Below are 14206 nucleotides of genomic sequence, written 5' to 3'. Positions count from 1 at the left end.
CCCAAAGCTCCTCAGGACCCCCCCAATCTCCCCCCGGCCCCCAGCGCCCCTTACCGGGGGTCCCGCCCCCTCCATGGGCCGCGCTCACATCCGGGCGCCGCTCGCTTCCACCTCCCTATGCCCGCCCATTGAGCTCCACGGACCAATCGCCACCCGCTGCGCCACGACTGACGGCTCCCTCAGCCAATCGGAAGACGAAGCTGGCGGAAGGCGGAGCCTAGCGGGGAAAGCGAGGAGTGCGCGTCAAGGTCACGTGACGCTGCGGGGATGGGGCGAGAGGCGCAAGGGGGGACTGTGGGGAACGGAGGGAAGTAGGAACACAGCTGGGAACTGGGAAAATTGCGGGAATGGGGGGGTTACTGGGAGGACTGGGGGAACTGGAGGATATTGGGGGCACTGAGGGGGCTCAGCTTGGGGTCAAACCAGCGCAAAGCTTGCACTGGAGACATGGCTGGACTGGGAGTCACTGGTTTGCACTGGGGCCGCTCTGGAGGGGTTTCAGGGTCCCCCAGACCCAGGTTTGGGGGGCAGGAAGAGGAGGAGGACTTCACAAACACCTCTACTGGGTGGGTTTATTAGAAATTCATTAAGTAATTAATACACCCCCCCACCCCCATGACACCACACGGGGTCGGTCACAGGGCACACCTGGCCTGGTGTCCCCATGTCCCCTCTGCTGTGCCGTGGGGGAGGTGGCACTGTGACCTGTCACAGCCCCCGAGGTGTACTGGTGTCCCCATCACCCCCATGGGGGTGACACCGTGATCTGTCCAGCTCAGTGTCACCTCAGGCTGTCCCCATGTTGCCACCCAAGCTTCTTGTGGGGGTGGCACTGGTAACGGGTCACCAGCAGAGCTCTGTGTCACCATCGGCGTGTCCCAGTGTCACTGTCACCTATATTTCATCATGGAGGTGACACTGTGACCTGTTGCAGCTTAGTATCACCAGTGGGGTGTCCCAGCGTCACTGTTACCCACAGCTCAGCCACGGGGTGACACTGTGACTGTCACAGTTCCTTGTCATGATCGATCGGGTGTCCCAGTGTCACTGTCACCCACAGTCCATCGTGGGGTGGCACTGTGACCCACTGCAGTTCAGTGTCCTCAAGGGGTGTCATTGTCACCCACAGTCCATCGTGGGTGGCACTGTGGCCCCTCAGTGCTCAGTGTCCCCATGGGTGTCTGTTTCTGTCACTCACAGCTCAGCACAGGGGTCACACTGTGACCCCATCACTGCCTGGTGACTCCATGGGCTCTTCCTGTGTCCCTGACCCTGTCACACTCTGGTGTCCCTGTTGAGCTGTCCCAGTGTTCCTGTCCCAGCCAGGTGTTACTGTCCTTGTCCCTGTCAAATCCCAGTGCTCCATCAAGCTGTCCCTGTGTCCCTGGTGCCCCCATAGAGCTGGTGCTCCTGTCACTGTGACATCCCAGTGTCTCCCTTTCCTTGTCACATCTCTGTGTCCCTGTCACACCTGTCCTGCTGTCCCTGTCACACCCCAGTGTCCCCATTCCTATCACACCCCAGTGTCCCCATCAAGCTGTCCCTGTCACACCCTGCTGTCCCCATTACACCGCAGCCACCGCGCCGCCCCCGCCGGGTCCCCGCCGCGCTCCAGCCGGCGCCGCAGGAACGCCATGGCCGGGAAGTAGATCCCGCAGGAGAGCTGCAGCAGCAGCACGGCGAGGAAGTCGCCGGGGGCGTCCAGCGGCAGGGCCAGGAGCAGAAGGGCCAGCGCCAGCAGCAGGACGGAGCCGGGCAGGAGCCGCAGCGGCTGCAGCCGGAGCCTCCCGGTGACGCCGCGCCGGAACAGCGCCGAGCCCGCGGCGCCGGCGGCCGTGAAGCCCGAGAAGGCGATTCCCAGCGGGATCCCGTGCGGCTCCAGGACGGGCGTCCAAAGGAAGGCAAAGATGAGCAGGATGCTCTCCACCAGGGCCTGCACCAGCCCCAGGAGCAGCGCCCGCGGCTCGGATACGAGGCCCCGCAGGCCTTCCCCGCAGGCCTTCCCGCAGGGCCGGCTCTTCCCGTAGTTCTCATCCCAGTTTTTCCCGGCGAAGATCCCCGAGAGAGCCAGGAAGGGCAGCGCCGCCAGGAACGGGGCCACGGGGCCCAGCGCCAGCCCCTCGGCCAGCAGCTCGGCCAGCAGCCCCGCCGCCACGGCCAGGCCGCCGTTCCAGAGCGCCACGCGGGAGAAGGTGTCGGGAATCCACTCGGCCGGGAAGTCGTGGCGCTCCAGGTGCTCGTGCACGTACCAGGACTCGAAGGCGGAGAAGAGCAGGGAGGTGCCGAGCCCCGCCAGCACCCGGGCAGCTGCCAGCGCCAAGAAATCCTGGGAGAGCTGCAGCAGGCAGGACACGGAGCACAGCCCCGAGGACAGCACGCAGGACTTCTTGCGGCCCAGCCGATCCACAAAAACCCCGGAGACGAGGCCGAAGGCGACGTTGGAGGCGAAGCCGCAGGAGTAGAGGGCGGCGATCTGGCTGCGCAGGAAGCCCCGGCCGTGCAGCAGCTGGAAGAGCAGCGGGCCCTGCAGCCAGTCGGCAGCCAGCGCCGGCAGGTATCCCAGCAGGAACTGCCGCTGGAAGCCGCGGAACGCGGGGTTGGAGGGCGGGGGGCGGCGCGGGGGCGGCTCCAGAGCCAGGCAGGTGAGGAGGAGGAGGGCGAGGGCAGAGCAGGGCAGCAGGAACATGGTGGGGAGGGGGCTCAGGAGAGCCTGGGGAAGGAAAGAGGGAGATCAGCACTACGAGGAGCTGGGAGAGTCCAGAGAGACCACCCAGGAGCCCCAAATTCCCCAGACAGCCCATGGGTTCTATAGGGACACCCCACCCCATAGGGACCCACAGCATCACTGGTACACCACACAGTCTCCCACAGCTCCTCCACAGGCCGCACCACCCCTCCAAGCCCACCCAGACCCCACAGAGCCCCCATAGACCCCAAACCCCCACCGGAGTTCCCCACAACCCCCCACAGACCCCCAGAGGACCCCCCAACAGGCCGCCCCCACACGCTCCACATAGGACCTCCATAGACTCCCCATAAGATCCTCACAGAACCCCCACACCCCCTCCCATGGGACCCTCGCACCCCAAATCCTCCTGAAGCCCCCCATACACCCCCTACAGCCCCACACAGCGCCCCCTCCACTCCCATAGCCCCCCCGCGACCCCAGAGTTGCCCCGCAGGACCTCCCCAGACACCTCTCAGACCCTCCGAAGCCCCTGCACCCCTTCCGGTAACCCCCGGATCCCTCAGGGCCCCCCCATACCCCCGGACCCCGGCGCCGTCGCAGCTGCCCCGCGGTGCCTCTGCGAAGCCACTTCCGCTTCCGGTCCCATGGGCGCCGCCATGTTGGCCCGTGTCACGTGACACAGGGAGCCCACGGCCCCCCAGGCTCCCCAGAGGCGTCCACAGAGACCCCCAGAGACCCCCAGAGACCGCGGGGACTGGTGGAGACCCTCCCAAGGGACCCCCACACAACGCACGGGGCATTGTGGAGACCCCCAGCGCTCCCCAGAGCACCCCCCGCGGGGGGTTTGCGGCATCCCCAGCCCGAAGAACAGCCCCCGCCACGCACGGGAGGTGTGGGGACCCCCGCCCTCAGAGAGCTCCTGCCGGGAGCCTGGAGCAAACCCCCGAGCAAAGCCCCCGGTGACCCACCCCCCGGTACCCCCGGTGCCCCCGGTGCCCCCTTTCCGTGTCCCGTTAGCGGGGGCTGCCCTGCCCGCCCCTCACTCACCGCCGGGGCTCCGTGCTGCGGCGCGGGGGGGGCCGGGCCCCCCTCACTTGACGCTCAGGCGGGGCCGGGGGGGGGGACACGGGGGGGCACCGGGGTCCTGGAGGAAACTGGGGACAGGGAACATGAGCTTGGGGGGGATGCGGGGGCCCAGGGACATGGCGGGGCACGGTGACACGGGGGATGCTGGGGACATGGGGAACACAGCTGGGGGGGACACAGGGGACATAGGGGTGTACAGGGGACATGGGACACAGGATTATGGAGACAGGGTAGGGCACAGGGGACGTGGGGGACAGGGGACACCGGGGGGACACGATTGGGGGGAGGAAGGGGTTATGGGACATGGGGCAGCATGAGGGACACGGGGGCCATGGGGAGACACGCAGAACATTGGGGACATGGGTTTATGGAGGTCACAGGGGACACGAAAGACATAGGGCGACATGGTTGGGTGGACCCAGGGTTACGGGGACTTGGGGGGCAGCGGGATTGCGGGGGGAGGCTGCTGGGGGGGACACAGGTTAGGGACATGCGGGACACGGGGGGACGTGGTGGGGACACGATGGGGGCTCACAGGGAATTGTGGAGCCGTGGGGGCTGTGGGGAGACATGGGGGGACAAACGGGGGACAGGGGGATTGGGCCAGACACACGGTGGGGGGGGTCCCAGCGTGGCGGGGGCAGGGCCGGGGCCGCACAAAGGGGCCATTGAGCCGCCGTGGGGGAGGGGCGGGGAGAGGAATTTCCACCCAAAACTTTTTCCATGAGCCCATTCCTGCCCCTCCCTCCCCTTTCCCGGAACGGAGGGAGAGGTGCGGCTGGGGGGGGTTACATGTGTGTCCGGGCATGGGGACGCGTGCGTGCATGCATGTGACGTGCAGGGACACACCCCGCACATGTGTCCCCATGCCCAGACATGCGTCTGCACGCTGGAGGCTGGGCAAAGGTGTGTGACACATGCAGTGAGATGTGACCATCCTGTGTGCAGGCGTGTGACACGCGACCATCCTGTGTGAAGGTGTGTCACCCGTGCAATGGTCCTGTGTACAGGTGTGTGACACATGCAGTGAGATGTGACCATCCCATGTGCAGGCGTGTGACACGCGACCATCCTGTGTGAAGGTGTGTCACCCGTGCAATGGTCCTGTGTACAGGTGTGTGACACGTGCAGTGATCCCGTGTGCAGGCGTGTGACATGCACAGTGACACACGACCATCCTGTGTGAAGGTGTGTCACCTGTGCAATGGTCCCGTGTACAGGTGTGTGACACGTGCAGTGATCCCATGTGCAGGTGTGTGACCTGTGCAGTGATCCCGTGTACAGGTGTATGACACACACAGTAACATATAACTATCCCATGTACAGGTGTGTGATCTGTGCAGTGATTCCGTGTACAGGTGTGTGACATGTGCAGTGATCCCATGTGCAGGTGTGTGACACACGCAGTGACACGTGACCATCCCATGTACAGGTGTGTGCGTTGTGCTGTGATCCCATGTGCAGGCGTGTGACACACGCAGTGACACGTGACCATCCTATGTACAGGTGTGTGCGTTGTGCTGTGATCCCATGTGCAGGCGTGTGACACACGCAGTGACACGTGACCATCCTATGTACAGGTGTGTGCGTTGTGCTGTGATCCCATGTGCAGGCGTGTGACACACGCAGTGACACGTGACCATCCTATGTACAGGTGTGTGCGTTGTGCTGTGATCCCATGTGCAGGTGTGGGACACGTGCAGCGATCCTGTGTGCAGGCGTGTCACCTGTGCAGTGATCCCGAGTGCACAGGTGACACCTGTACACAGGATCACCTGTGCAGTGATCCTGTGTACAGGTGTGTCACCTGTGCAGTGATCCTGTGTGCAGGTATGTCACCTGTGCAGTGATCCCGAGTGCAGGTGTGTCACCTGTGCAGTGATCCTGTGTACAGGTGTGTCACCTGTGCAGTGATCCTGTGTACAGGTATGTCACCTGTGCAGTGATCCCGAGTGCAGGTGTGTCACCTGTGCAGTGATCCTGTGTACAGGTATGTCACCTGTGCAGTGATCCCGAGTGCAGGTGTGTTACTCATGCAGAAATGCAGTTGGGCAGGCGGTGCTGGCACAGCCCTCGCACACCCGGAGGTGCCCAGGCACACCCAGACACGGCTGCGCACACTCGCTCACACCTGTGCACACCTGGGTATGCTCAAACACACCTGGGCATGCTGACACACACCTGTGCACAGTGGGCACACGGGGGAGTGACAAGGGGATTGGAAGGGACTGGGAAGGACTGGGAAAATGATGTGGGGGACTGGCAGAACTGGCAGGACTGGGAGGGATTGGGAGGGTGACAAGGGGACTGGGAGGGACTGTGAAGGGCTGGAGTAGTGACAGGGGAACTGGAAAGGACTGGAAGAACTGGGAGGACTGGGAGGACTGGGGAGACGGGTGGTGACATGAGGACTGGGAGTGCACGGGGTGGAATTGGGAGGGACTGGGGAGGGCGTAACGCGGGGACGGGGAGGACTGGGAGGCGTTGGGGGAGACAGGGGACGTGGCCTGGGTACCCCCCAGGGAGGGAGGACACACGGAGGGGACAAACACGTCTGATACCGTGTGACACATGTGACACGTGTGTACACGACACGGCGTGCCCCAGGCCGCACCCTCTGCTCCAATCCCCGCCCATTCCCCATCCAGCCCCGCCCACGAGCTCCGCCCCTCACTCAGACCACGCCCCATTCAAATCAACTCCGCCCCGCCCATCCCCGAGGCCACGCCTCGTTCCTATTCAGTCAAGCCACTCAAGGCCCCGCCCCTTCCGAGCCCCGCCCTCTTAGCCCAGGCCCTGCGCCCAATTTAGCCCCGCCCATTTAAGCCCCTCCCACATTTCAGCCCTCACATTCCAAACTACCCCGCCCCTCCAGGCCCCGCCCTGTTTCCCCTCTCAGTTCAGCTCCTCCCACCGAAGCCCCGCCCCCATCCAGCCCCCGCCCTAATCCCTGCGGGGGCGAGGGGGCTGAGGGGGATCGGGAGCGCCCGAGGGGTGGGAGCGTTCGCGAGTGGGTGTGGGGCTGAGGGGGGCGGGGAAGCGCGGCCAGGTGTGAACTGAGCGTGCAAATGGGTGTGAGAGCGAGTGCGGGTGGGTGCGTGGGGGGTGTTCGTGTCGAGAGTGGGTGCGAGGGGTGCCCGGGAGACCCTCGGGTGCCCAAACGAGCGAGTGCGTGTGCACAGGAGGCGAGCGTGCGCCGGTTGTGCCCCCGCGGGGGCGGCTGCGAGTGGGTGTGGGGAGCGTGGGGGGGGTCGGGGCCGTGGGGTGGGGTCTCCGAGAGTGAACCCGAGTGTGCCAGCGAGTGTGAGAGCGGGTGCCAGGCTGCGTGAGCCGGCGGGGCGGTGCGGGGGCGGCCCCGTGTCCGCGAGTGGGTGCGTGGGTGCGCCGGGAGCTGGGGTGGAGAGCGCGCCCGGGGGTGTGAACGCGCGTGGGAGGGGGCGAGGGTGACCCGGGGGTGACGCGGGGGGTGGCGGCAGTGACGCGCGTGGGTGCCAGAGCGGCCTGGGCGTGTGCGGGAATGACGCGAGGGGGTGGCCGGGGGCGTGTGCGCGGTGGGGGGCGAGTGCGTGGGGGGGGGGGGCACATCCCCAAATTCTCCCCAGGAGGGTCCCGGGTTGTGGGGGGGCAGGGTCCCAGGCCCGTTTTGCACAGGGACGTGGGGGCCGCGCTGGGGGAGCCGCTTTGGGGGCTCCAGGGACCTGGAGCCTGTTTTTGGGGTGGTCGCGGTGTCCCGGAGCCCTTTGGGGGGCAGCAATAGAGACCCGGTATTGGGGGGGCACGGGGACATGGACCACACAGAACCGCTCTTGGGGGAGTCGGGGGCCCCGGACCCTGCTTTGGAGGGGCTCAGGGACCCCGAACCTTGTTATTTTGGGGGGGGTCACAGACCTCTTTGTGAGGGTAGAAAAAGGCACCCGGTTTTGGGAGTGCCCATGAGGGGGGTCCTGGGGGTCCCACAGGAGCCCTCCGCGTGTCAATCTGGGCGCAAACAGGGTGGGAGGGGAGAATCCCCTAAAAAGCCCCTAAATCCCCCCCCTTCCACCTCTGCCAGTGGTGCGTTGCCTCCTCCTGTGTCCTCCCCCCTCCCAGTTCCTCGGCCTAACTGGTTCCAGTCGTGGCCGCGCCCGCGTCCCCCCGCGTCCCCCCCGCGCTGCCAATGTGGCACTTTAACCCCTGCGGGGCTGCCCCAAAACCGCCCGAACCCCACTTGGCGCGGGGGCGGGGGGGAGGGGGCCCTTCTCAGCAGGGCGGGGGGGGCGTCACCCCCCGGGTTTTGGGGGGAACCCCCGTGCCCCCCCAAATTCCACCCTGGGTGGAGGAACTTCCCCCCGCCCCCCTCAATTTAAGGCCTGATGGGAGGCCGCCCCTTGGAGCGGGGAGACCCCAAAAAATCGGGGGCCCCACAGAGTTGTGGCCCCGCGGATGTTTTTGGGGTGCTGTTTTTTATGGGGAGAGGATGCTTTAATTTGGGTTCCTCCCCCTTCAAAAATCAAACTTTAAGAGAGAACACGCACGGTGGGGTGCACCAAATGTACCTGCACCCCCCAAATGAAACCCCCTCCCCGCCTCAACCCTCTGCGTGGCATCCCGAGTATTGATGGGGGGGGGTCACAGCCAGCCCTCCCCAAACCTGGGGTGCGCACGGGTGGGGGGCGGAGTGTGGTCCCCAATTTCGGCCCCGTTTTTAGGGTGGGGTCCTCCCCCCCCGGGTTATTTTGGGGTGCCCGTGGCACGCGCTGGGCGGGGTCCCCCTCGCTCCCCCTCTCCCCCGCGGTTACAAGCGCTGCTCGAGGCCGGAATTTCCTCAATTTCAGCAATTTTGGGGTTTTTTTTAGCAAAACACACAAAACCTACCCAAAAAAAAAAAAAAATCTGAAACCAGCCGCCCCTCCCCCACTGCCGCCCGGGCTGCGCGCCGGGGGCTCCTCCCTCCCCCCTGTGTCACCCCCGGCACTGCGCGGGGGGGATTTGAGGGGGCTTGGGGACCCTCCTTCCCCTGGATTTTGGGGTTGGAGAAGCTGGGTACATCCCCACACCAGGTGCTGGGGATCGGGGGGAGAGGATGCACACTGACCATGGTGGAAACTCCGGATTCCAGACCCCGATTTTGGGGTTTTGCAGCCCAGGTTTTAGGGCCGTGGAGGTGACAGTGAGACCCCCAAAATCACACGCCCCCGTGCTTCGGTTTCCCCCACCCCCCATTGTGGGCTGGGTTCCCTTTGGAGAGCGGTCGAGAGGGGCTGTTTAACTCCCCCCACCTTTTGCCCCCCCAGCCCTGGAGCCCTCCCCTGGGCGGGTTTTGGGGGACACGGGCCCCCCCTCGCCACCGCCCCCCCCCCGCGTGCACAAGCCTTGCTTCGTGTGCAGCGACCGCAGCTCTGGGTACCACTACGGAGTGAGCTCCTGCGAGGGCTGCAAGGTGCGGGGGGCCGGGGGCACTGGGGACCTCCCGGGGCAGGGGGACCCCTGAGACAGTGGAAACCCCGGGGGGGGGCACTGGGGACCTCTCGGGGCAGGGGGACCCCTGAGACAGTGGAAACCCCGGGGGGGGGCACTGGGGACCTCTCGGGGCAGGGGGACCCCTGAGACAGTGGAAACCCCGGGGGGGGGCACTGGGGACCTCTCGGGGCAGGGGGACCCCTGAGACAGTGGAAAACCTGGGGGGGTGGGCAGTGGGGACGCTGTGATGGGAGTGGGGGGAAGTGGGGACCCAGCACTTGGAGGAGGGAGGTCCTGGGGACACTGTGGGCCTGCCCCAAGAAAAGGGGCCCTCCGCAGGCAGTGGGGATCCACTCGAGATAGGGTGACCCCTTGGGGGAGTGGGAATCCCCCAAGCACTGGGGAGCTGTAATGGGGGCACCTGGGGACATCACGGACCCTGTGGGGTGAGTGGGACCACACCTGGGGGATGGGGACCCCTTCCCAGGCCAGTGGGTACCCCATTGGGAGCCCCCCAAGCCCTGTGCCCCACCCTGGGATACTGGGGAGCCACTGAGGAGCTCCACTCCAAGCACTGGGGAGCCTTACTGGGATCCCTGGGGATGTGATACTGGTGCCCCCAGTTTAGGGGTGCCCCCCTGACCCCCGTTTTCCCACTGCAGGGGTTTTTCCGGAGGAGCATCCAGAAGAACATGGTGTACACGTGTCACCGGGAGCGCAACTGCCAGATCGACAAGGTCACCCGCAACCGCTGCCAGTTCTGCCGCCTCCAGAAGTGCTTCCAGGTCGGAATGTCCAAGGAAGGTGCGAGGGGGTCTGGGCCGGGGTCCCCCGAAGTTGGGGACCCCCCCCAAACATCGCTGAGGGGCCCTGGTGGTGTCCCGTGGGCCTGGGGATGTTCCTGCTCTTGGGAGGGATCTGGGGCTGTGGAAGGGACTGCTGGGTGTGAGGCTTTCCCCCCTTGGTCCTGCAGGGGAGTTGCCTAAAATTGAGCCCCCCCACCAAAAGCTTTGCTGAGGGGTCCCATGGTCCTGGGGCTGCTCATGGTGGGGATGTTCCTGTCCCATGGGGAGATTTTTGGGGGAGAGGGGAGGAAACCCCACCCGGGAGGGATCTGAGGGGGCACACCAATGCCCCCAACGCCCAAATCCCACCCCCCCAGCCGTGCGGAACGACCGGAACAAGAGGAAGAAGGAGGTGAAGGAGGATCTGGGGGGGGATGAGCTGAGCCCCGAGCTGGCCGAGCTGGTGCGGAGGGTCAGCAGAGCCCACCAGGAGACCTTCCCCTCTCTGGGCCAGCTGGGCAAGTACACCACGGTGAGCAGGCTTGGGGGTCTGGGGGCACCAAGGGGGGGCCCCAGCCCTCGGATCTGGGGCAGGGTCGCTGCTCCCTCCTGATTCCCCCAAACATGAGCACTGGGGGCAGGTGGAGCTGGGGACATGTTCAGGGGGAGTGGGGCACCAGGGGGTTTTGGGGGTCCCTTTGGGGCTGACCCTAACCCCAGTCCTCACATCTACAGCTGGGTCCTTGTTCCCTCCTGACCACTCCAAAACATAAGCACTGAGCACTGGGGGGGGCGGGGAGACAAGTTCAGGGGGAGGGGTCACTGGGACAGAGCACTGGGGGTCGTGGGTGGTGTTTGGGGGGCTACTTATTGGAGGGACCCTAATGCTGGAGCTCAGAGTGGGGTCTCTGCATGCCCTGACCCCTGAAAACTCAACTGCTGAGTACGGGGGGCAGCTGGACCTGGGGCTGGGGTTGGGTTCAGGGGCTGGGGGTCACTGAGTGCCAGCAGCTTCCAGGGGACCCCAGCAGGTCCTGAACCCCCATAACTGAGCCTGTGTCCTTCATAAATTGGGCACTGACCACATGGTGCAGCTGGACCTGTGGGTTACTGAGGCTGGGGTCTCAGGGGGTCCCAGGGAGTCCCAATCCACCCTGAACCCCCATAACTGAGCCCATCCTCCCAAAACCTGAGCGCTGACCACTGGGTGCAGCTGCACCTGGGGCTGTGAGACAAGTTCAGGGTGCTGGGGTTGGGGTCCCAGAGGTTCCAGGGGGTCGCAGGGGTTCCTGAACAATCCCCTAACAGCCGTGGCCCCCCCCATGCCCCCAGAACTCGAGCGCTGACCACCGGGTGCAGCTGGACCTGGGGCTGTGGGACAAGTTCAGCGAATTGGCCACCAAGTGCATCATCAAGATCGTGGAGTTCGCCAAGCGGCTCCCGGGCTTCACAGGGCTCAGCATGGCTGACCAGATCACTCTGCTCAAGGCTGCCTGCCTCGACATCCTGGTGAGGGTTTGGGGGGCTCCTCAGGATGTTTGGGGGCTCCTCACCTGGGTTGGGGGGCTCCTTGAAGGAGCTTGGGCTGGCCCACAATGGTCCTGAGCTTGCCGCCCCACAGACCGATGTCCTGGAGAGGAGCTGGGTGGGTTTGGGGATCCCTTTGTGGGAAACTTTGGGGTGCCTTAGGTGCTTTTGGTGATCTTGGGCTGTTTTGAGGTGTCCCTGTCCCCTGGTGCTGTGTCTGTCCTGTGGCAGAGCCAGAACAGGACACGACAATGCTCCAGGATGGGCAGATCCTGGGTGGATTTTGGGGTCTCTGCTCTGCAGATGCTGTGGATCTGCACCTGCTTCATTCCAGAGCAGGACACAGTGACGGGATGGGCTGACCCTGGGTGGATTTTTGGTGTCCCTGGAGGTATTTTCGGGCCCCTTGGTGATTTTGGGGTCCCTGCCCTGCAGATGCTGCGGATCTGCACCCGCTACACGCCGGAGCAGGACACGATGACGTTCTCGGACGGGCTGACGCTGACCCGGACCCAGATGCACAACGCGGGATTCGGGCCCCTCACCGACCTCGTGTTTGCCTTCGCGGGGCAGCTGCTGCCGCTGCAGCTCGATGACACCGAGACCGGGCTGCTCAGTGCCATCTGCCTCATCTGTGGGGGTGGGGACATGGGGGACATCGGGGGATGGGGGGCACAGGGGACACAGTCAGGGCTGCTCAGTGCCACTGCCTCATCTGTCAGGGTGAGGACATGGGGGACATTGTGGGGACATGAGGGTGTGTCAGGGCTGCGGCGGGCAGGGGGACATGGGGACACGGGACTGAGTTGTGGCTGCTCAACTGCAGAGGTGGGGACACGAGGGGACACTGGGGGGAAATGGGATCTCTAGGACAGAAGATGGGCATGTGGGGACACAGGGACAGGGGAGATGGGGACAATGTCTATCCAGGTGGTGTCTCTGTCTCCCCAGACCGGATGGAGCTGGAGCAGCCCCGGCGGGTGGAGCGGCTGCAGGAGCCGCTGCTCGAGGCTCTCCGGGTCTATGCCCGGCGCCGGCGCCCGTGGCAGCCGCAGCGTTTCCCCCGGATGCTGCTCAAAATCACTGACCTGCGTGGCATCAGCACCAAGGGTGAGCAACCCCCAGAGCCCCGGGGCACCCCCAAACTGCGGCAACCCTGCCAGGACCCCCTTGGGATCCCCCCCAAAACCCCCTAGCCTTCCCAGTGACCTTCCCAAACGCTGTTCAAAGTCACCACTAAAGGGGGTAACCCCCAGACCTTCCCAGGACCCCTCCCGGACCCCAAAACCCCTCAGGACACCCCCAAACCTGCCCCTGGCACCATAGCATTTGAAGCTCTCAGGGAGGCGCAGATGAAGGTCCTGGGATTGTTTCAAAGTTTTGAGGGGGGTTTGAAGCTCATTTTGGGGGTGTTCAGGGTATCTGGGGAGGTGCCAGGTTTTGAAGGCATTGAAGCTTTTGCAGGGTTTTGAAAGCTGGGGACTTTTGAAGTTTGGGAGGGCATTGAAGTTCATTTTTGGGTGGGATTCAAAGCCTCGGGGGGATTCAGTCTCTTGTGGGGTTTGTCCAGGCTTTGCAGCAATTGAAGCTCATTTTGGAGGTGTTCAAGGTCTTGGAGGGGACCAAGGTTTTGGGGGTTCAGGGTTTTGGAGGGGGTTGAAATTTGAGAGGGTGTTGAAGCTCATTTTTTGGAAGGGGGTTCCATCTCTCAGGAGGGGCCCAAGGCCTTCAGGGGTGTTGATATTTTGGCTCCCCAGGGGCGGAACGAGCCATCACCCTGCGCACGGAGATCCCGGGGCCGATGCCCCCCCTGATCCGGGAGATGCTGGAGAACCCCGAAATCTTCACCGAAGAGGGGCGGGATGGCCCCCCCCCAGCCCCAGACCCTCCTGCCGCCCAGGACAGTCCCCCTGGCCCCCCCACATCCCCATAGCCCCCCCCAGCTCGGGGGGGATCTCCAAAACCCGTCCCCAGTGGGGTGGGACACTCAGAGCTGCCTTCCAGGGAAGCTGCTTTCCCCTTCTCCATTTTGCTCTGGGGAGGGGGAGCTCCCCAAAGTGCCCCCCCCTCCAAATTTGGGGAACGGGGCAGAGACTGATAGAGCAAAGCTATTGCCTTAAGCTGCGGGAGTCTGGGGGCGCCCCCCAAACCTCAGCTTCATGCCAAAGCCCCCTCAGACCCTGCTGCCACCCCCCTTGTACTGGGGGAGCTGTGAGGGGGGAGAGTTCAGGGGCCCAGCCCCTCCCCACCAAATTAATGCCTGACACTCCCACAGTGCCCCCCCCCACGGTTTATTTATTGGACACAGGGTGGATTTGGGGGGGGGGACACCCCCATTATCCCCCAGGACATCCTACCCCCCCCCCCAAATCTGGGGGGGGACACCGTTTATATTGGGGGGGGGCTGCTTGTGGGTTTTGCTTTTTGATGCTGTTGGGGTAGAGAGGGAACCCCCAAAATTGCCCTCCCCTGACGCCCCCCCCAAACACTACAGAGACCAAAGATGGGGGACACAAGGTGACCCCCACAACCCCCCCCCCCAATTTGGGGTGGGGGCTCAAGCCATAGGGTGACCCCAAAATCCTGGGGGTCCCCCCAGACCCTCCCAAATCTCTGTTACCCCCAGCCTGGCTGGGTTGTAGGGTCTGGCCTTACTGGCCCCCCCTACAATTGCCCCCCT

The 14206-nt window shown here is 64.6% G+C and overlaps 2 protein-coding genes across 2 annotated transcripts; one reads left to right on the top strand and one right to left on the bottom strand.

Moving 5' to 3' along the window:
• Positions 1–115: 115 nt before the first annotated feature.
• Positions 116–3280, bottom strand: MFSD5 (major facilitator superfamily domain containing 5). The gene is made up of 3 exons (XM_041418095.1): positions 3266–3280; positions 1553–2710; positions 116–217 (listed from the first exon to the last, which is right to left on the bottom strand). The coding sequence occupies exons 2-3, from the start codon at positions 2684–2686 to the stop codon at positions 116–118; spliced, it is 1236 nt and encodes a 411-aa protein (XP_041274029.1). The 5' UTR covers positions 2687–2710; positions 3266–3280.
• A 5764-nt stretch (positions 3281–9044) lies between these two features.
• On the top strand, positions 9045–14200 carry RARG (retinoic acid receptor gamma). Its single transcript, XM_041417717.1, has 7 exons — positions 9045–9194; positions 9877–10018; positions 10377–10531; positions 11332–11508; positions 11962–12166; positions 12478–12636; positions 13284–14200. The coding sequence occupies exons 2-7, from the start codon at positions 9907–9909 to the stop codon at positions 13457–13459; spliced, it is 984 nt and encodes a 327-aa protein (XP_041273651.1). The 5' UTR covers positions 9045–9194; positions 9877–9906; the 3' UTR covers positions 13460–14200.
• The last annotated feature ends 6 nt before the right edge of the window (positions 14201–14206 follow it).

Source organism: Onychostruthus taczanowskii, unplaced genomic scaffold, assembly GCF_017590055.1.
Source record: "Onychostruthus taczanowskii isolate IOZ18803 unplaced genomic scaffold, ASM1759005v1 scaffold107, whole genome shotgun sequence".
In the NCBI taxonomy this organism is placed as follows: domain Eukaryota; kingdom Metazoa; phylum Chordata; class Aves; order Passeriformes; family Passeridae; genus Onychostruthus; species Onychostruthus taczanowskii.
Note: the sequence above shows the minus strand (reverse complement) of the source record. Positions and strands in the feature narration are given on the sequence as shown.

What these genes read in the sequence shown, in the direction of transcription:
- RARG (XM_041417717.1), top strand. Translation starts at nt 9,907, where the DNA reads ATGGTGTACACGTGTCACCGGGAGCGCAACTGCCAGATCGACAAGGTC. An exon ending in CTGCCTGCCTCGACATCCTG is followed by an intron (nt 11,509 to 11,961) that starts GTGAGGGTTTGG and finishes CCTGCCCTGCAG; the next exon opens with ATGCTGCGGATCTGCACCCG. An exon ending in GCGTGGCATCAGCACCAAGG is followed by an intron (nt 12,637 to 13,283) that starts GTGAGCAACCCC and finishes TTGGCTCCCCAG; the next exon opens with GGGCGGAACGAGCCATCACC.
- MFSD5 (XM_041418095.1), bottom strand. Translation starts at nt 2,686, where the DNA reads ATGTTCCTGCTGCCCTGCTCTGCCCTCGCCCTCCTCCTCCTCACCTGC. An exon ending in GGTGTAATGGGGACAGCAGG is followed by an intron (nt 218 to 1,552) that starts GTGTGACAGGGA and finishes TTTCCCCGCTAG; the next exon opens with GCTCCGCCTTCCGCCAGCTT.